Raw genomic sequence first — 20,588 nt, 5'->3', positions numbered from 1 at the left:
TCCAATGGGCTCTGGGTTGAAGGGTGTGTGTGTGCGTGTGTGCGTGCGTGTGCGTGTGTGCGTGTGCACGCCCATCTGTCCTGGGGAGCAATAATAGTTAATAAATAAGTGAATGGCAAAAATAGCCTCAAAGGAGCTGACAGGCAGAAGGCCAAAGTGGCCGGGCATTGGGCCAGCACCCTGAAATGCCAAATGTTAATTTAGCCAAAAAGAAAAAAATGTCCATTTCAAGACCGCCTCCATTAGCCAGGATCAGGGGCTGTTGCGGTTTCTGGCTCTGGCACAGCCCCTCCCCACACATCCTAAGTGCAGCCCAGGTGCAGGGGGCCCCTCGCTCAGTGTGAGGGTAACAGCCCTGGAGAGAAGGGGCCCAGTCAGGGGCACACAAGATTACGGATGGGCAGAAAGCCGGCAGGCCACGTGCCAGCAGTCCTCCTACGGTCCACCCAGCTGGCCAGCCCTGTGTCCAGTCCCAAAGGTCCAACCAGCTGGGGGAATATTCTGGACATCATCACAATCTCTTGCCCTGGGCATGGGCCCTGCCCCCCCAAACACTCACTTGGGGGCGAGGGATTTGACTCAATGTCCCGGTTGTCACTCGACCTCGGCCAGATCCCTCAAGGGTCTCATCTGATTTCTCTCAGGCCCTTCTCTAGGCCTCACCGGCTCTGAGCGTTCTCCACCCTGAGGCCTCTGGGGTCCAAGGGTGCTTTTGTTGTCCTTTGTGCTGGGTGTGCATGTCATAATGAAGTTACAGAAGGAAGCACATCTGGGAAAAGCAGATGTTTTCCCGTTCTCTTCCCTAGTGGTTCCAACCCTTTCAAAACCGTCCTCAGTTTATTTACTGGCCTCTCTAGAATGGTCCTTGGAGAGGATGCTGGTCACATCCCTGCAGCATCCCTCAGCTACAGCCACCCCCAAATTCAGGGGGACCTGGCTGAGCCCATCCCCCATTCACACTCACCCAGGGTACTCCTGGCTCCAGCTCCCAGGCTGGTCCCAGTCAGTTCTAGAGGCTGCCTCACTCCTGGACGGTCTGTGCTGGACCTTGGTGGCCAGCAGCCAGCATAAGGATGGGGCAGGGGTGGGGGGAAAATCCATGGCCCAGGACCTAGTCCTTCCTCCAGTCAGCCTTCTTTGCGGATGTAATGCAATTTTCTCCTACCCTGTTTACTGCTGTCCAAACACAAAGGCCTTCAAGAGAAACACCAGGCTCTCCTGTAATGTGTGGGAATTTGAAAGCTTATACGTAGCCAGGACAGACCTCAGGTCGTTTACGGAGGGCATTTTTCTTGGCAGTCCCTGTGCTAAGTGCTTTGCATACATCATCACATAGAATGGTCAACACAACCTTCAGGGGCAGCAATTCTTATTATATCCCATTTTGGGGCGTACACTTGGGCTCAGAAAGGACAAGGAGCCTGCCAAGGAGAAACAGCTGGGACATGGGGGAGCTGGGATGTGAACCATGTAGGCACAGAGAACACAGCCATGAGCATGAGGAGTCCCTGCCTGGGGAAGCTGACGTTCTAGGGACGGAGGGGAAGCGGGCAAGCAATGAACAAGGGGCTTAAATGTGCACTTTGTCAAGTGGCCCCCGAGAAGGGGCAGTGCGTGGAGGGTGTCATGTTGGGCCTACAGGAGCACCAGGAGCTCTGCTGGGGGTCAGGGTGGCCAGGATGCCAGCGGCCCAGAGAGAGATGAAGTTCTCAGAGACTTGAGATCTCTGGGCAACGGAGCAGGTTGGTGTGGGGGCTCCCGGGTTCCAGAGGGAGGAGGAGCTCAGAGGTTGAATGTCTGGGCGCTTAACACCTAGATAAACGCAGAGCCCCGGGCATTTGAGGAGAGGAGGCTGACATGGGATATTTAAAGCCCAAGAAACAGTAAGGAGGAGGGCCCTCAGGAGCCACCTCAGGTCCCCTGGGAAAAAGATGGCATCTAGTTCCCGGAGGCTGGGGAGCTGGTCTCCTAGTCAGGGAGCACGAGGCTGTGGGTGTGGCACCACTGGTAACCAAGGCAAGGAGAAACTAACAGGGAAAGGCCCTGACCCCCAACCCCCCAGCACCCCCGGGACTTCTCCAGCCTCCCCAGACAACGGCAGCAGCCTCTGCACTCGGCACCAGCTCTCCCTCTTCCAAGAGCCTGCTCCCTCCAGATCCACACACTAGAGCCACCTTTCCAAATACAGATGGGGCCATGAGAACCTTCTGGAGATCCCCACTGCCTCCAAAACATGCAACCCCCTTGGCCCAGAAATCTATACTCTTCCCAACCTAGTCCACATACTACAAGCCTCACCTTTTCCACATACCTCTTCCCATTCCCTCCCGGGTATAGGCTGCACGCTATCTCTGCTGCTAAAACCGCAGGTGTCATGCTGCGCCCGGAGGGTGTGAGTGCCCGTCTGTCCACTGCACTTGGGAGGTCAGAGCCCAGACTTGGAGCCAGGCTGCCCGGTTCATTGTGTGAGCTTGAACCTGCCAGTCTCAGTGTCCTCATCTGCAAATGGGGGTGACAACAACAGTGTTCACCTCCTAGGGCTGTTGTGGGGATTAAATGAGTTAACAGAACAAAATACAGCTCTTAGAACAGTCAGGCGCATGGGAGGCACAATGCCCAGGCTTGCTCTTGAGGGCAGGGTCTGCAGCTCTTTCCTCTTCGCTTCCCAGTGCCTAACACATGGTAGATGTTGTTAAATAATTCAGTCCAGCAAACATCTAACACCACTACCCAGGCAAAGAGAGAACTGACCTGACAAAAATAAAGCCAATTTAGGGATCATGACGAATTTTGTTTGGGGACATGCCGAGTTCGAGGAGCTGGAGGGACTCTGACCAGGAGGATCAATGGACAAGGACCATGAGGGCCATGCACTGTCTGGCTGTGTGACTCTCAGTCCCCCCAGGGTTGTATCATTTTCGTCCCCATCCTGCTCCCCATCCAGGCCTCTGGAGTGAAGTCCTTTCTCATTTGGGCCCAGTGCCCCCGTTAATGTACACACTGGAAGCACCTTCAGAGAATGTCTGATCTGCGTTGTCCAGATGAGGAAACTGAGGCAGAAGCAGATGTCTCCCGGTCAAAACTTCTGTGCCTGCAGTGTCACAGCCGGCGTCCCTGTCATCATCTGAGAATCCCTTTGTCTGCCTCCTTTCTCTGGCAGTTGACACGTGCTCTCTCCCGGACCACTTCCCCGCTCCCAGCCCCCAGATTAGAGTCTCTCCCTCAGTTCTTCCAAAAGCCTCCTCCAGCTCTGCCCCCTGAGACCCACCAGGCACAGGCTCAGCAGAAAGGGACCTCCTACCCTCAGTCTAACCATCTCATTCTGCCTTCCCCAGCTACCTCCTGGGGAAGCCAACGCAGAAACCTCTGTCTCTGCGGGTGGCCGGGCACCGCCCCCCATCGCTTCAGCCTCATCCTTTCTCCACCTGGGGAGGCACTGTAGGGTGGAACTGTGTCCCTGGGGCACCTACCTCAAATTTTAGGGTGCCTACTTAAGATGTAGATTCCTGGGGTCCACCTTAATCTTACTGGATCAGACTCTCTTGACAAGGGGCCCAGGAATTGACTTTTAAATAAACTTCATGGGGAGTCCTCGCACACACTAGTGTGGGAGCTGCTGGGGTACCGGCTGGGAGCACGAGCTCTGGAGCCCGCTGTACCGCTCTCTAAGGGCACAACCTTACAGGAGCCACTTCCCTTCTCTGGGCCTCAATTTTCTCATCTATAAATGATCCTCTTCAAAAAAAAGCAACACCTACCTAAAGGGAGATTACGAGGATCAAATAAGTTACCAAGTGCTCAGCGCTTCCTGGCACACAGTAAGTGCGGGATAAATGGTAGGAATTAGCAAAACTGTCCTGTCTTTAAGTTGGGTATCTCAGAAAGGCAAAAGAGTTCCATCAGACTGAACATCCCCCCAGGGGAAGGACAAAGCCCCCTCTTTCCTCCCCATGCCCAAGGCCCCGGGGCTTCATCAGGACTGCAGCAAAGACGGGTAAATGGAAAAGAAAGAGCTGCTGTTCCCAGTGGACAGCCCACCCTACTATCAGGACACCTCCAAGTCCAGAGGGGTTCCCGGAGAAAAGGAAGTAGGAGGAGTGCCCCCTTCCCCAGGGAGTGCCTGTGCTCAGCCCCTCCCCAGCCCTGGATGGAGGCAGATCCCAAAGCCCTCCTCTCCTCAGAGCAGGAGCCCAGGCACCTGGCCCTGCCCACTCCCACCTGCCAGTAAGGTAGGTTCCCCAGGCTTTTCACTCTGGGGGCCTGGAGAGGTCAGAGTTCACGCAAACACGAAGGGAGGCACTTCTGAGACCACCTGATACCCATTCCCTGGAAGGGCGGTGCTGCACAAGGGGGTGGGAACAGGTGGGAGAAGTCAGGGTGGCATATGGCACCTGCGTGTGGCTGGCCCGGTGGCTTCTTGGCTTCCTGGAGATCCAAGGCTCTGAGCCTCTGTGCCCTACTCTACACCTGCACTCAACTGCAACAGGTCCTCTGAGCTCACCTGCCCACAGCCACTGCCCTACTCCCTCCAGGCCTCGAGTTGTCCCTCTTAGATGAATTACAACTGGGGGTGTGAAGATCCAGCAGAAAATGCCCTGCACATCACTCCAGGGCCAGCCTCGGCCCTTCTCCCCACCTCTCAACTGAGTTTGCAGGGATGCCGCCTCTGTCACCTCTCCCAGTGCCTCCCCCCGCCTTCCACCCCCTCGCAGTACAGAGGCTCCAGTGTCTGCCCTGAGACCCTCTTCCTGCTCCACAGTGGAACCAGAGATGACCCTAGGGGAGGTGGGATGGAACAGTCCATATATTTTTGATCCCTTAAGAGAAACCCAGTCTGCTCTTTAAATACAGGCTTTGGGTGATTTTCCTTTTACTCCCTGCAGACTATACAGAGTAAAATTAAAGAACAAAAAAAACTACTGGAGAACACAGGCTGGAACCAGTCTTACAGACCTGGATGTGGCAGGGTAAGGCCTCACCTGGATGCCATCGCCCCCTCCAAGGAGAAGCAAAGGGCAGCGCCAGGGGCCACTCCCTGTCACCCAGGACCAGAGCAGAGGATGACACCACTTAGATCCAGCAGGACTTCCCTGTAGATATGTTTGCCAGTGAAATCACCCCAAAGGCCCCCGAGGGAGAGGATTTAAACCAGCGCCAGAGACATCAGGTGGGAAAGAAGCAGGGGCAGCAAACACCCCACATGGGGAAGATGTCAGATGGTGACTAACTGGCTTTTCTAGGCCATTGTCATCAATGCCGGAGAAATATTCCACTGTAAAAATAAATGTAAAGCAAAATCCAAAATTAACTCTCCCCAGATAACCCTTTTCCAAAAAAGACCACGTCGTAATCCACATGTGGCCTTTCATAGAGGATTTAACCCAAGGATGTCTCTCGGTGCTGGAAAGGGATGCTTCCCGGGCCTCAGCCCACACACCTGGTGATTTTCAATCCTTCCAAGTCCTCAGATGGACCCTGATTTCATGTGCATCTCTCAGTCCTCCCAGAGCACAAGGGCTACAGCAGAATCCTGTACCTTTCTAGCCAAAGGTGCTAGGAAAGAAGTAGCTTCAAAGTGCACAGGAAGGAAATCCTTTCAGGGTGCAAGCTCCACCTCTTCATCACCCTACACATCACCTTTCTTCACTCTTTTAGCCTTTGCCACACGTGCTGATAACAATACGTGCAAATGGGGAGTCACTAACTATACAATTCCTTACATGTTTCATGAGCTTAAGAGTCGAAGAAAAAGTAATGGCGGTATTAGTGCTGGACTCACATTGCTATTTACCTGCTGTGAGCAAATTCATTCATTCCTTTAACAAATATTTATTGAGCATCTACTACAGACATTTTCTAGTTTACATTCTAGTCGGAGGGAGACTCACAGAGAATAATGTACAATTTCTCCTATGCAAAAGGGAAATACCACATAAAAAAGAGAGAAGGGAAGAGCTCACGCTAATCACTAGCGTGATTTGTTTGTAGCTAAGAGGCCGTCAGGAACGTTGAGTGAGATTGGCTGCTCTGCTAAGGTGGCCCCACTGAACACATGGTACAGCACTCATTTTCTAAAATATCCTTGCAGTTATTATAGCACTGCACTAATCCATTTATCGAGCCATGTTTGGGACTAATTGCTGGTGATAAGAGGAACATAAATATACTGAGCCAGAGCCCTGCCTGACAAGGTTTTATACACCAACCAAGTTTTCTTCCCCTATCACATGCCTGTAATAATTTTTAGTGGCCATCACTCTTTACTGAATCACCACAATAAACCCCTTTCGATACAGGCAACTTCCCTTTCAATATAGCCATAAATCAGACTCGGCGTCATCCCTGTGAGCCCTCTGCTGATGAAGGGCGGCTCAGGACAGTAGTTCTCATCCCTGGGCACGTCAGAATCAGCAGGAGCGTTCCAAAATGCTGGTGCCCAGGCCCACCCCAGATGAGCCTGGATACCAGGGTTATGTAAAAACTCCTAGATATGCCTTACTTCCCACGCCTTAAGCTCCGTAGGGTGACTGGAGGTTAACCCACCCCAAAAGTTGAAGTCTCAGCCTTGGGCGTTTGAGGTGAAAAACGGAGCTGACACGTGCACTGTAATACAGGGCAATCAACCACAAGGAAGTTTATAACGCACGGTGAGAACTGCCGTTTCATGGGATTGCTTTGAAAAGAATGAAGAATACTGTTGGGAGTCTGTGAAGTTATCCAGGCTTATATTTATTGTCCTTACAGTTGAACTTGCCTCCTGGCAAGTCTCTGAGGTCTTTCCCACATCTTACAGCTGGAAAGAGGGAAGTGGGAGGACTCAGGAGGAGGGAAAAGATACCAGAAGAAAGGGGACCAGGGATGGGAGAAAGAGGCAAATGGGGGCAACAGGGACCCTTCCTGACATCATCCGACAGACCAGTAGGGAACCCAAGGGAGGGAGGGCAAAGGTGGAAAGCAGTATTTTCTAAGACCACACCCCCAGGCCCAGAGCCCCTTGCCAGTGGAGGACAAGCTTGCCTTGGTCCAGGGAGGGGGCACCATGAGGGACCCCTGGCTGCCAAGAGTAAGCATTCCCTGTAGAACCTGAGAATGGGAACTGTCCACCTTCTTCCCACAGTGCTGGGCAGTAGGGGTCGGAAAGTCAGTAACATTCAGTAAATATCTGAGTATTCAAACAGACAAGGTCCCTGTCCTCAGACAGCTGACTGTCAAGCTGAATGACAGAGAGATAAACCTACAGAGATAAAATTATAAACCAGTATGAGTGCTACAGAGAAAAAGAAGAGGGTGTTTCAGAGTGACTCAGATGTTAGATGCAGAGTGTCAGATGTTGCAAAGGCAGGGCGCCTCTCCCTCGGCAGGGAGGGGTACAAGCCTACCCTGCTCACCTGGGATTCAGTGATGAGCCCTCTCCCTCGGCAGCCTCCTTGGCTGAGATGTCAGAGCCAAGGCACTTCCGAGCTGGTGTTACCCGCTGGGAGCCTGTCAGGATGGCTGGGTCCCTCCCAGATGGCGTGGTGAAATGCTTACAGGAAAAGGGACTTGGCCAGAGGAAGACTGGGGGCTTGGGCATGTTAAGTGAACAAACAAACAGCCTTCCCATCCCCAAAAGAGAATGCGAAAATAAAACCTTGAAAATCCACTTAGCAAAAGAATTGCACTTGGGTAGGAGTTACATTTTCCTTTAGTTTGCTTGAGAAGAGTGACAAGGACAGAAGTGGATTTGAAGCAGGATGTCTGGGGTACTCTTTAGGATGTTGATGGTTGTGGGGAGCTGGGCTCTAAAGACATCCTAGAGGGACTTCCCTGGCGGTCCAGTGGTTAAGGCTCTACGCTTCCACTGCAGGGGGCACGGGCTGGATCCCTGATCAGGGAACTAGACTCCTGCGTGCATCACGGATAAATAAATAAATAAACAAACAAATAAATAAACGAAATAAAGACCTCCTAGAGTAAGCGCTAAACTGCACCATCTACTAGATGCAACTCTACAGAAAGACCCCAGGTCTGACCTCCGAGAAGTGATCCTGATGTGTGTCCCCAGCCACCTCCTTCCCACCCCTGTTCCACGTACACCACCAGAAGCCTGGACATGAGGCAGCCTCACACCCAGACCTGAGCTATCCCAGCATTGAGCCTGACCCATCTCCTGGGTCTCAGTCCCTCCTCAAGCATCCAGAAGACCACGCGGGGGCTCTTCACAGGTAAACATCTGATCCCAGGTGCCCCCTGAACACTTCGGCGCTGCCCCCGCTCGCGGCATGACTGCAGGCTCAGGAAATGACAAATCATTTAACGCCCATCTGAGCCAGACACCACGTGGGAAGGAAGGCATCACAAATAAGAAACCACACATTCCACAACCACCCAAGACGACTGCTTGATAGCAGCTGTGTCTTCTAATTTCGGCACCATGGGATGGACTCAGGGCTGGGTCCAAATGTGAAAAGAGCACTGGATTTGGAGTCAGAGATCTGGATTTGTATAGCAGCTCCTAAGCTAACTGGCTGTGTGACCTGAGTGAGGTCACTCAACCTCTCTGAACCCCTACTTCCTCCTCTCCAACACAATACCAGCAGCACAGGTCTGTAACTATGAGTACTCTTGCGTGCATTACCTTATCGGCACCCAACAACAGATCTTGTCAGTCAGGGAACTGACTGAGCGAGAGTAAGGCCACTCAGCCAGGACCGTATAACCAGGGACTTCTCCTGGGCCTCTGGGCCCAAAAGCCAATGTCTGCACTTTCTTAACTCATCACCTCCTCAGAGCCGTCATGAGAAGCAAGTAAGATCACACGTGGTAAAGTCCTGTGTCCTCTATAAAATGTTAATCAGGTGTCCAAGTATTTGAGTCTTTGGCTGATATTTGAGCCACTGTCTAGGTGACAGAAAGTCATACATTTTTAAGAAGCAGAAATTAAATATATATATATATATATATATATAAAAACAAAAAATATGTATATAGTTTTTAAATTTTCACACTGTTCCACTAGTCCAGAAACCACTCTACTGGTGACAAAATATGTTATCAGATAGGAGTGAGGGGCCAGGCAGGACTAGGGTTCTGATTCTGCCACAGAGTTCTGCACTTGATGCATTTTGCCCTAGCAAAGCGGCCACTCCCCTCCCTAGTGTTCAAGTCAAACCCAGATTAGAATTCCAGCTTCTCCACTCTCAATCTGGATTGTCCCTGGAAAAAGATCCTGAGACAAGAGTTTGAAAGAAGTGGTTTACCTGGGAGGTGACCCCAGAAAACATTAGACAGGGAATGGAGAAATGAGACAAAGAAGGGAAGAAAGAAAAAAAAAAAAGAAAGAGGGGAAGGACGAGAGGGAGGGAGGGGAAAAGGGAGGGAGGGAGGGTGGGAGGAAGGGGAAGAAAAGAAAAGAAAAGAAAAAGAAAAAGAAATGTTTTCACGCCTATACCACTGTGGGCAACCGAGCTGAATCCTTCTGCAGGACTAGAAGCCAACAGAGAAGGCTTGTCTCAAAGTTATACTCCCCCCACACCAGGGTCAAGGGAGCTGGGGTATTTATCCACCAGCTCCCAACAGTCATTGGTTGAGAACTGCTCTAGGGATGGGCACTCCCTCCCCAGCACTTCTGACCTGTCCCACAAACAGGCAGAGAGGCTCAGGGCCAGAGGAAGCCCTCAGGTGCTGACAGTTGGCACTCTGGCTGGCAAGAGAAGAAAGGTACATGCCCAGGGAATATGGGCGGGCGCTGAACCATCTGCTATGCTCACTCACTGAATGACCTTGGGGAAGTTACTTACCTTCTCTTATCCCGTTTTCTGCAGCCCTGAAATAGGGATAAAAATATCTTTCTCAAAGGGTTAATATTAAGATTAAATGAGGTCACATATGTAATGGATCAGTCCAGTGCCAGGTTTACAACAAAAACTCAATATATACTCATTGTTCATAATCAATATTCTTTAAGGTCTTCCTCCTTTTGGAGGGTGGGAGTGCAAAGGATACAAAGAAAATGTGGGGAAGAAGGATGCTCTGAAATGGCCCATCAGGACTTCCCCATGGGCAGAGCCCAGCAGGCTCCTTTGTCTCATGACAGCAGAAAACCCCTAAAGGAAACTGAAACTAGATAAAGGAGGCATCTCGCTGGTCCCTCCCAGCCCCATCATCTTACTTTATAAAGGATTGCAGATGCAGATGCAGAATGAGACTTTAAAACAGGTAGCCAGCCAATGCAAGCTGAGTAATCTCCTTCTTGAGGGAGGAAAGCCCCCAAACAAACCAATGCCCCCATCTAGATGACTTTGCCTAGGCCTACCCCAGAGGCAGGCGGCTGGACCCTGAGAAATTTCAACGATTCTCCCAGCCCCTGAAGCAGTGTGTCCCAAAAGGAGTTCCAACAAACACTAATGCCTCTGTTATGTTCCTTCAAAAACTGGTTCTGGGGTCAGATATGTTTGATAAAGGCTTCATGCAATAGCCTCCTCTTGGCAAATTCTACTGCATATTAACATATTAAAAGCTTTAAAGTTCTACGATAAAGAATTCTGTGTAACCCAGTATTTCTTAAATTTATTTGACACGGGACTGAATGTGTGTACGTGAAACATCTATTAACATCCCCCCAAAGGACAGTCACTGGGAGCATCTGGGCGAAAGGCAATGCTGGGCGCTGGGACCCAGGCTGAGTCACTTTTGGACCCTCAGGGTCTAGCACAGTGCCTGTTACACTGTAGGCATCTAATAAACGGTTGTTGTCTGAATGAATGGGGAAAAGGCTGAAAGAATGACTTAATAATGGTTTTCAAATCTGTGAAGGGATATAGTACCGGCAGTGCCAGGCAACAGCTTTCTGTTTCCAAGAAGGCACACGTTTTAAATTGCAGCAGGAGGGATTTTGGAAGCCCCGCTCAGAGTGTAGGATAACAATCCACCAAAATAGGCTTCCAAGCCGAGCTGTATCGCTTCCTTCTGTGGAGGTGTTGGTCTAGCACTTCGGTACAGCTGAGAGTCTGCATGCAGCTGCCCACCCACCCCACCACCCGTTCATTCATTCATTCAGACTCTCACCGAGCACCTACTACGTGTCGCGCACCAAGGTCCCTCAGGACCCCTTCCAAGGGCCAAGTGGGACTGTGGTGATCTGTGTGATAACCCCTAGGGAGCCCCTAACGGGAAGGGAGAGGAGACCACCCAAGTGTGAGGTCAGGATGCCTCAAGCCCAGAAGCAACAGCTCATAAGGTTCTCAGAGCAAGAAGTATGTGTGGGAGTCAGGGTGAGGGGGTGGGGGGGGTGTCCAGGCTGACACATGAGGCTGGGCTAGAGAATAAAGCTATTACTGTCTCCCCGGTGTTTGTTTGTTTACCCCCCTTTTCTGTGACTGTATCCCATTGTTCCCAGAGAGCATCCCTGCCCCCACTTCCAAGCTTTTCCCCTCCCCATACTCACAGCTCCAATCTCCTCTTCCCTTCCTTACAGCCTACTCCTCGTCCTTCAAACCATCTCCTAATTCCCGACCTCTTGCCTACCCCTTGATCTCCCCACTTGCCACGTTCTGTACCATCCATTGTGGACCTGGGGTATCCTCAGTGTTTTTCATATTCACTTACCACATGAATGTATAAACCAGGAGTCAAACTAAGGTCCATCTTTCTGCTGACCCCTACCACCGCCAGTGCTGAGCCACAGACTGCTTTGCCTCAAACAAGAGTTGGGGGATGGGAACAGCTGGGAGGCAGGATGAGAGGAGAATATGTGTCCAGGTCTGGGCCACCCTTCCCACCCTACGTCACCATTACCAATCGCCTTCCAGCTCTGCATCCTACATCAGTCCACTTGCCAGCCCCACCTGGACATCTCCTAATGGGCCTGCAGTGACTTTCTTTTAAACAGAGGCTGAGCTGGGCATGACGATAGGACACTCCAACAGACTGCAGCAGGCATTCATGCCGTGGTAAGACGTGAAACCACAGAATTCGAGGGTTGGGTGTGACCTGAGCGGCTATCTTAGCCAATGATCCCAGACCTAAGAGTTGATCAACAATATCAGCTGGAGAGCTTGGAAAACTAAATCCACGCTGTTGAAAAAATAGACCCCTTCCTGGGACCCGCCCCAGATCTTTGGAAGCGGAGCCTTCCACTTCCTCAGTAACAGGCCTGGCAGTCAGCCATCCAGTCTCCCCTTGAACACCTCCACTGACACAGCTGGCTACCTCAGGAGGCATCTGGTTTGATGGCTGCAACCCCAAAGGCTAGAAAGGTATCTTCTACCTGGAGCTGAAATCTGTCTACTGTTTCCACCCATTTGCCCCAACTCTGCCCTTGGGAGTAACCGAAAATAAACTTAGTCCCTCTTCTAACATGTGACAACAGGGATCCCAGCAATAACTAACACTTTGCCCATGTCTCTGCCTTCTCACCTTTGTACAGTCTGCTGTCTTCCCAGCTAAACATCTCCCACCCTTTCAAGTGTTCTCTCAGAAGTCAAGGTTTCCAGTCCCCTTACCAATCTGGTACCCTCCTCTAAATTCTAGAATCAAACATAGTATTTCAGATCTGGCCTCAATTTTCCTATGAACCGGATATGCCCATAAGCCTAACCAAGACCCCACTGGTCTTTTCTAACAGCCAGACCAAAATGCAGGTCCACATGAAGCTCATGGTCCATTAACTAGAAACTCCTAGATTTTGTTCAATGTTATAAAGAGAGATCTCCCCTGCCCCACGTTTGGACATTGCCTGGAGAAAATGTGGGGGGGAGTGTGGGCGGAAGTAGGGCTTTCCGATCATCTTCATGGAGTTTCGTGTTTGGGAGAGAAAATCAACACTAGGACTTGCCTAGTGTCGCAGTGATTAAGAATCCACCTGCCAATGCAAGGGACACGGGTTCGAGCCCTGGTCCAGGAAGATCCCACATGCCGCGGAGCAACTAAGCCCAAGAACCACAACTACTGAGCCTGTGCTCTAGAGCCCGCGAGGCACAACTACTGAAGCCCGCATGCCTAGTGCCCGTGCTCCGCAACAAGAGAAGCCACCGCAACGAGAAGCCCGTGCACCGCAACGAAGAGTAGCTCCCGCTCGCCACAACTAGAGAAAGCCCGCGCGCAGCAACGAAGACCCAACGCGGCCAAAAATAAATAAATAAATTTATTTTTTTAAAAAACAAAAAAACCAACACTGATCCTGCCTTCCACTAGCGAGCTCCCCCCACCTCTCACAGGCAGGGATGAAAGAAGGGTACGATACGCTAAAGTGTGACTTATGTAACTGCACCCGAAGGATTTATGGGCACCAGCACATTGGAGCTCCTGGGGCAAACTGTTTCCATTCCCAACACAGGCGATGCTCCTGGGAAGTAAACGACCACAAACTGGACCCACCACGAGATAAATAAAGTTAACGGAGGTGCCAAGCGGACAGCCGTGGACAGGAAGTCACCCAGCAAGAGACTGGTACAGTCACAGAGAGGCTCCCACCTCGGTCCCCTCTCCCAACACTCACCCCACCCCTGGCTGGAACCGAGGAGGGCGCTCCATCCGCACCTCTTGGGAGAGCACGAGGCCAGGCCCAGCAAGGGCCACAGCTCTGCTTCTGCTGCCAGCTGCACCCTCTGACAGAGTGATCCGTGGCCAGGGCCTGTCTGCACAGGAGAGCTTCTGTCCAGGCCTTTTACACTGATACTTAAAACTCTTCTGTGAGGCTGGGCAGGTTTCCGAGCTGGGGTTTAATACATCGTCTGTGTCCTCTTTACAGACACACACGAGCACGCTGTTCCGTGTTGCACAGCACGCAGACCTCATGCTCTTGCTCCAGATCAAAACTTAGATTGAATTATTAACAGTCAACATTGCCACAAGTACAGCAGCTTATCGTTCTGCTCCTCCGCTGGGTCTCTGCCATTCCAGAAGTCCCCCCCACAGGCCTCGAGGCACAAGATGACCCTCCATCTAGAAGCTCTGCTCGACCCCCACCCCAGATCCACAAGATGACCCTCCATCTAGAAGCTCTGCTCGACCCCCACCCCAGAGGCTTCTGCTCCCCTCCAAGCACCCGCTTCCCGCTGCATAGAGAAGAAGGCAACATAATCATTGAAAATAATTAGCAAATATAATCGGCAAATACAATTATCGTTGAGGCAAGACAAGCAGACCCTCCCCGGCTACAAACTCAGAGCCCGCCTCCCACCCCAGCCTGCAGTTGCTGCTGGGGTTCACTATGGCCAGATTTCTCTCTTCCAGAAATGGGGGTGATGGGGGAAGTAACTGGCGGCAGACTATTCCCGGAGTTGTGAAAGTGTGTGTCCTCTTCCATACCACCACCCCGTCCTCCCACCCCTCCGTGGGCAGGGAGGCAGTGGCTGGAGCAGTGCACACAGTAACCCACTGCACAGGCCTCTGGACCAAGTTCCAGAGCGAGGGGCCAGCTCTCCACGGGGCTCACCGGATGGCTGAGTGAGTGGGCAGCTTGCGTTTTTGAAAGGGAAGGGTAGGACTCCATGGAGCCATGGGACTCCATGGAGTGGGCTGACCACTCGAGTCTAGCCCCCAGCCTCATTATGATAAGGGGGGGGGCGTGTGCATCCAGGGTATTTCCCTGAGGAGCCAGAGGTCAAGGTCGGAAAGTCAATCAAGGCCCAGAATAAGAAATGCAAACAGCCATAGGAAGCCAGCCACCAACCGAGAATAAACAGGACAGAGCTGTGATGATCTCCTTTCAAAGTCAACACAAAGGCTTCCCTGGGCCCCCCTCCACCACCCAGGCCAGCCCACACGACAGACAGATAGATACACACACACACACATACGTCCATATGCACATGCATGCACGTACACACTGGGGCCAGCCCACGTGACAGACACACTCCCACACACGGACCCAGGCACCCACCCCTCAGCAGCCACAGCAGGCACTTCTTGGTCTGCTTCCCCAACCCCATCCAGCCCCAGACTCCTCAGTTTAGACACTCACACGTGCTCATGGTCACAGAACATCACCCACACAGCACCTGTGCCTTTCTGATCTCTGGAACAACTGGTGACAGTTGTGTGTTCCAACAGGCACAAAGGCAGAAATGCAGGAAATCACTGAGTTTCTCCAAAAGGGTTAGGGGGAAGAGAGGAAGGAGCTGATGATGGCTGGGTAGGGACGGGTCAGCCCACACCACAAAGGCAACCTCTGACATCACTCCCAAGCTCACGGGGACCCACACAGGGTCGGAACCTTCTTTTCAGAAATCATGTCAGGTGGGTTTAATGTGGCTGCAGAATAATACCCCACATCTGAACAGGACTCTCTACTTTTCAAAGAGCTCCTGCATCCATTATCACCTCCTAGAGTAACACTGGACAAGCAGAGACGTTCATCTCCTTGGCCAAATGACTGCCCACCCCCATGGGGCCCAAAGATGTTTTCTCCAAAATAATCTCTAATAGTTAAGCACGTGCAATAGTTGTGTGAGTGTACTTGTTTGTGAGTGCATGCAGAGGCTTTATGTAGCAGAGTGGGATACAGTCAAACAAAAATGAGGTTGCCATGGCAACAGGCTCCAGCATCATTGCAGCCTATTAACACAAGTGAGGAATGTGTTTGGCAGATGCTTGAGTGTTATTTATGGTATGGGTGTAGCAGAGGGACTTCTAACAGGCAAAGAAGGAGAAAAAAGACAACCCGTGACGCCCCTACTGTACCCCACCAAGGAGACGACAGTGAGGCGAGCAGAGAAGGCGAGGCTGAGAGGCTGCAAATGGGAAGTAAGAGATGGGGAAGCAGAAAAGCAGGCAGGCAGAGGAGAGGAGAGGTAGGCAGAGAACAACAGGGGACTGAAGGGGGAGGCAAGAGAAAGGAAGGGACAGAAAAAGAGCAGGGGGAGGGGGATGAATACCAGGGGAAGAGCTAGATCAGGAGATGTAGCAAAAGGAAGAAACATCATCCCCCAAAAGGGCTGCCCCACCTTGCCTCTCCGCTCTCTCAAGAGGCACCAGATGAGATACTAGATGTCTCTCCTCCTAATTGGAGCAAAGGGAAGAGCCCCAAAGAGAAGAGGGGCCAGGGAAAAAAAATAATCCAGATCAGATACTGATGTTGAAGATCTAGGCTGTAGGAGCAAGGGGGCCAGCCTCTCAGGAGAAGTGGAAAATGCCAACACAGTTTCCTGAGGGCCCAAATTCCCAAAGCCCCCGCATTAGAGACCGCATACTGCTGCCCCATTCCCCTGGATGTGTATCTTCACCAAAGAAAAGAACAAGGCATCTAACGCAAGCCATCTTCTAACACCTGCTGCTCTGGGGTAACCTGAGGCAGAGGATAACGCTTGACTGTCCCACTAATATTTCCCACCATCCAATAGGGTTTGCTCAAGAAATACAAAGTTTATATCAGACATAAACAGAAAGGCAAGTCAAATACAAACCAAAAAAGATACAGTTTTCTCTGAAGTCAAATAGAAAGGATGCTTGCATTCTGTTATCGTAGACCATTCCTAACAAGCTCTGCTATACTCAGCAGAGTAGGTCATGAGAAGTTAAGTGCAAACCCATCCAAAAGCCTACAGACAAGGGAAGGTCTGAAGACCATAATGGGTAAAAGAAGCATGGGGTGGGAGGTGGTGGAGGTGGGGAGAGAAGGGAGAGGGACAGGCCTGAGGAACTAGATGGGGAAGTCAGTCAGCCAACTCTTGTTGCTGCAATGGCATCTTCATGCTAAGATGGAGACGGAGCTCCCTAGTCCAGCACTCCTGTCCTGGGATCTGACTCCAGTCTCCTAAAATCACACATCTAGGATTTCCTAGGGCTATAATCAGACCCTGAGTCCCAAGTCTGGTTCAGTAAATACTCTGAATGATCCTGGAAATCTCTGCTGCTCCATGTGGATGTCATGCCTTTCTTTCTGTAGAAAAGCTATATCCACCCAAGCAACCTGCCTCCCATCCAAGCCAGGAACAACCCCCAAAGGTATAATACTCATGTGAGAGCTTGGGTCCCAGGTCAAAACATTTGGATCCTTTATAAGCACTAACAATAGTAGTTAACTTTCTTTTAACCAGCTCTCAATAGGTTGTTCTCTTAAGTTCAAAGCTGATTTCTAAAGATTTTATTTCCTTCTGATCCCAGATCAGAAAAACTTTAAGTCAGCATCAACAAGCCCAACTACTTCACCTACTGGAACACTATCAAATTGTTAAGCAGTTATTAAGTCCCTACTAAGTACCCTACACTGTGCTAGACAAGGGAGAGAGGGTAGAGAAGGAAAAACACACACACCTCAGGATTCCTGCATCCAAGGAGCTTACATTGGATGGGGAATAAAACCAAGGGGTACTGGGGAATAAGTAAGTGCCCCACTCTGTGGCTCTGACTCCATTGTTGGCCATGCAAAAGAGGGAGAGGCCAGTATGGCTGGAATGCAAAGAGGGGCTCCTTGCAGAAGGTTAGGATTGGCACAGAGGGGCTGGAACTGGAAGGGGCATGCATAAGCCTCTCATTTACTAGGCAAGGAACCCGGGGCCCAGAGAGGTTGTAGGCTCCCTCCCTCCCAGTCACAGAGCACCTTGGAGGTGCAGCGAGAGCCCAGCGCCATGAAGCCCACAGTATTCCCTGTGGGAGAGTATGATACCCAGGAAGCCAGGGGGCACGGGAGAACCCCTCAAGAAAGACGCAGTACCCAACAAGATTGAAGTCTGAGAAAAGGCACTAGAAGTGGGGAGGAGGAAGGCAATGACAATGGAATAGAGTTAAGTTCTGTTAGAGGATGCAGTTGCCTGGAGAGAGGTCGGGGGATGCACTAGGTTCCACAGTCAGGAGACTGGCCTGCAGCAAAGGCCCACTTGACTCTCACAGCCAAGTAGGTTGCACTGCAACCAAGCAGGCTCAGCAGGGGCCAATGGATGAGGCCCATGGAGCCACAGACAAGGGGACCGCTAAGGGGGAAGGTGTGCATGTCAGAGGAGCCGGTCTCACCCAAGGTCGCCATGGCAAGCACACCTCTCTCCCACAAGTCTTCTGGGGAGTCACCAGTTAACCAGGGAGAAGTTTTATCTCCTCCTAAGCCTACCGTTCAAGGCTCGCCTAACCCGTCCCAGGAGGGTTAAAAGCCCCCACCATAAGCAACCACCAGGAGCACCCACATGAAGGGGTCACGACTTCCAACACTAGCTTTCTGCTCAGGCCAGGAGGGGGACCGTCACCACACACAAAGGTTCCTTCCCACCTTTGCTGAAGGCAGCTTTTTGGCTTGGGGCACTTTCACAGATGAAACAAACTTGTCAGTCCTCCCTCAAGTTCAGAAATATCTCCAGCTCCCGAACCCCCAGTCCCAGACAACTGGCAGGATTATATCATTTCCCCTCCCAAAGACTGGGCAAGGGGCGCCCAGGGTCTCCCCTCCCCAACCCTTCATCCAGGACATTCGGTTAACAAACCATCAGTGACCCTCAGGAGTGGGGAGGCTGCTACAGGGGCCAGCCACTTTTGTCAGGGGCCTTTTATATACAGAGACAGAACCACAGGAAGAGAAGGGGACCTCTCCATAGCATTTTCTCCTCCAACTCTTCCTCATTAGCATCCCTACAATAATGGCTAAGGTTTGGTGTGTCTTCTACCAGCGGGAACATTACATACAAGAGCACTTTTTGTAGAGGAAGATGATGGGGCTCAGAGGGGGTTCGGGGGCTAGAAGACACCACACAGCTGACACAGCCATGTCTTTCTGGCTCTTTTCACCACTTTAAAGGGTGAAAGTGGGTTGCCTTTCTTTGGAGTCAGGCCTAGGCCTGCGCACCCCACTATCCAGTCCCTATGCCCAGGTGGGCCCCTACCTGCTTGAGCAGGAACTGGTCCTGGGCGTTGGTGCGCAGGGCGATGGCCAGGTGGAGGGCAGACAGGAGCACCCCGCTGAGTACCGCGGCCCGCATGCGCACGGGCAGCAGCGTGTAGATGGTATAGATGAAGAACACAGTCCACCAGATGCCCTCGGAGGCGCTGCGCGGCTGAGGCAGCAGCAGGCCCACCACCTGGACAGCCAGCACCACGGCGATGAGCGCGTAGCAGGCCAGGCCCATGTGGTCCTGGTGGAAGGCGGCGCGGTTGCAGAGCACGGCCATGACGAGGATCACACCCACGGCAGCCGCCAGCACGACCAGGTAGGGCAGCTGCAGCGGGGGCCGTGCCGCGTGGAAGGCCAACATGACGAGGCACACGAGCACCAGCACAGCCATGAGCATAGTGAGGCTGCTCTGGTTCAGACGGAAGAAGTAGCGCTGGTACAGCCGCTCCAGCTTGTCCGACGGGAACTTCTTCGAGCGGAATATCTGCAGCAGTGCCAGGCAGCAGGCGCCCAGCGAAAGCACCGCGCCAGGCCCCGCGCCCGAGCCCGCCAAGCTGCCGCCATCTCCGGAACCCTCGTCTTCCTCGACGGCGCCGGCCTCCAGCTCGTCGGCCGCGCGGCCCTTGCCCCGCCGCTCCTCCAGACCCAGCTCCACAGAACGGGGGCGCACCTCCGTCCCGCCAGCTGCGGCCGCCGCCGCCGCCGCCGCCGAGCCGCCGCCGCCGCCGCCCGCAGGGGGCGCCCGGGTGCTGCCCCCGCCGGCCGCGCCCCGCCGCTGCCGCCGGCTGCCGCGACCGCAGTCGTCGCCGCCGCGCTCCTGCCAGGCCGACTTGGAACGGAAACTGAAGCCGAAGCCCCCAGCCAGGGGGTCATCGCCACTCAGCGGAGGATCGTCGTCGTCGTCGCTGCGCCAGCGGCTGGCCAGGCGCTGCTGCTGCTGCTGCTGCGGGGTCACCGTCCCCCCGGGTTTCTTGGTGGAGCCGCGGGCCGAACCCCCGGGGGCGTGGGGGTAGCCATTGGCGCGGGAGTCGGCCTCGCCCCACGCCGAGCGGTGTTCCGGGCCTCCCCGGGACGCCGGCGCCGCCGCTGTCTGCGCCGCGTAGCCCGGGGGGCTCACGCTTTTGGAGCTGGACATCCCCCCCTCGGCCTCGTCGTCTTCTTCCTCCTCCCCCGGGGGCCGGGCCGGGGTTCTCCAAGGGGAGGGCGGACGGCCGAGCAGGGGGACCAGGCTGGGGTCACACGTCGGGGGCGGCCCGGGGCCCTGGGCAGTAGCGGGGCATCTTGGCACCCCCGTCCTGAGCGGAGAAGGAGGGCAGCGGGAGAGCAAGCGGGAGGCAGGCACAGCCCCGAGGTGAGAAGTGGCTGAGAATCCGCGTCAGGAGTCCCAGGTCCGAGATGGAGTTGGCTCCGAGCTGGGGCAGCGGGGACTACTCGAGCTCCTGAGCTGCGCGCAGAGGGACGTCCGGACTCCTGGCTCGCGTCGAGCTCGACAAGGACCGGAGTTGCGGACGAGGCGGGACGGAGAGGTGTCCTTGCGGGCGGCGCCTCCCCGGAGCTGGCAATGCCCGGGCGCGGCGCTCGCAGATTCTGCCTAAGCGGAGCCCAGCGGCACACGCGGCGAGGCGGCAGCTAGGGCGGCTCGGTAGGGGTCCCGGCGTGGAGACCAAGCGGGCGCCCTTTCCTCGCGGCGGACTGGGAGCGACTGGGAGGTGCGGGCGCCAGCCAGCATTATTTTCTTACGAGGGGTGGGGAGGTGGGATGGGGGGGTGGAGAGGACGGGGGAGGGGGCGGC

At 53.3% G+C, this 20,588-nt stretch overlaps 1 protein-coding gene across 1 annotated transcript in view; it reads right to left on the bottom strand.

Annotated features, from left to right (window-relative positions):
- Nucleotides 1-19,931, bottom strand: part of ADCY5 (adenylate cyclase 5) — a gene marked incomplete at its 5' end in the record, with an annotated part of 155,016 nt that extends 135,085 nt beyond the window's left edge. The window contains one exon of the mRNA XM_082655384.1: nt 18,789-19,931. Coding sequence (XP_082511510.1) covers nt 18,789-19,931 — 1,143 coding nt within the window. The remainder of the gene's footprint in view (nt 1-18,788) is intronic.
- Nucleotides 19,932-20,588: the final 657 nt, after the last annotated feature.

Source organism: Grampus griseus, assembly GCF_964374135.1.
Source record: "Grampus griseus genome assembly, chromosome: 5".
Classification (NCBI taxonomy): domain Eukaryota; kingdom Metazoa; phylum Chordata; class Mammalia; order Artiodactyla; family Delphinidae; genus Grampus; species Grampus griseus.
This window is presented reverse-complemented; position numbering and strand designations above follow the sequence as displayed.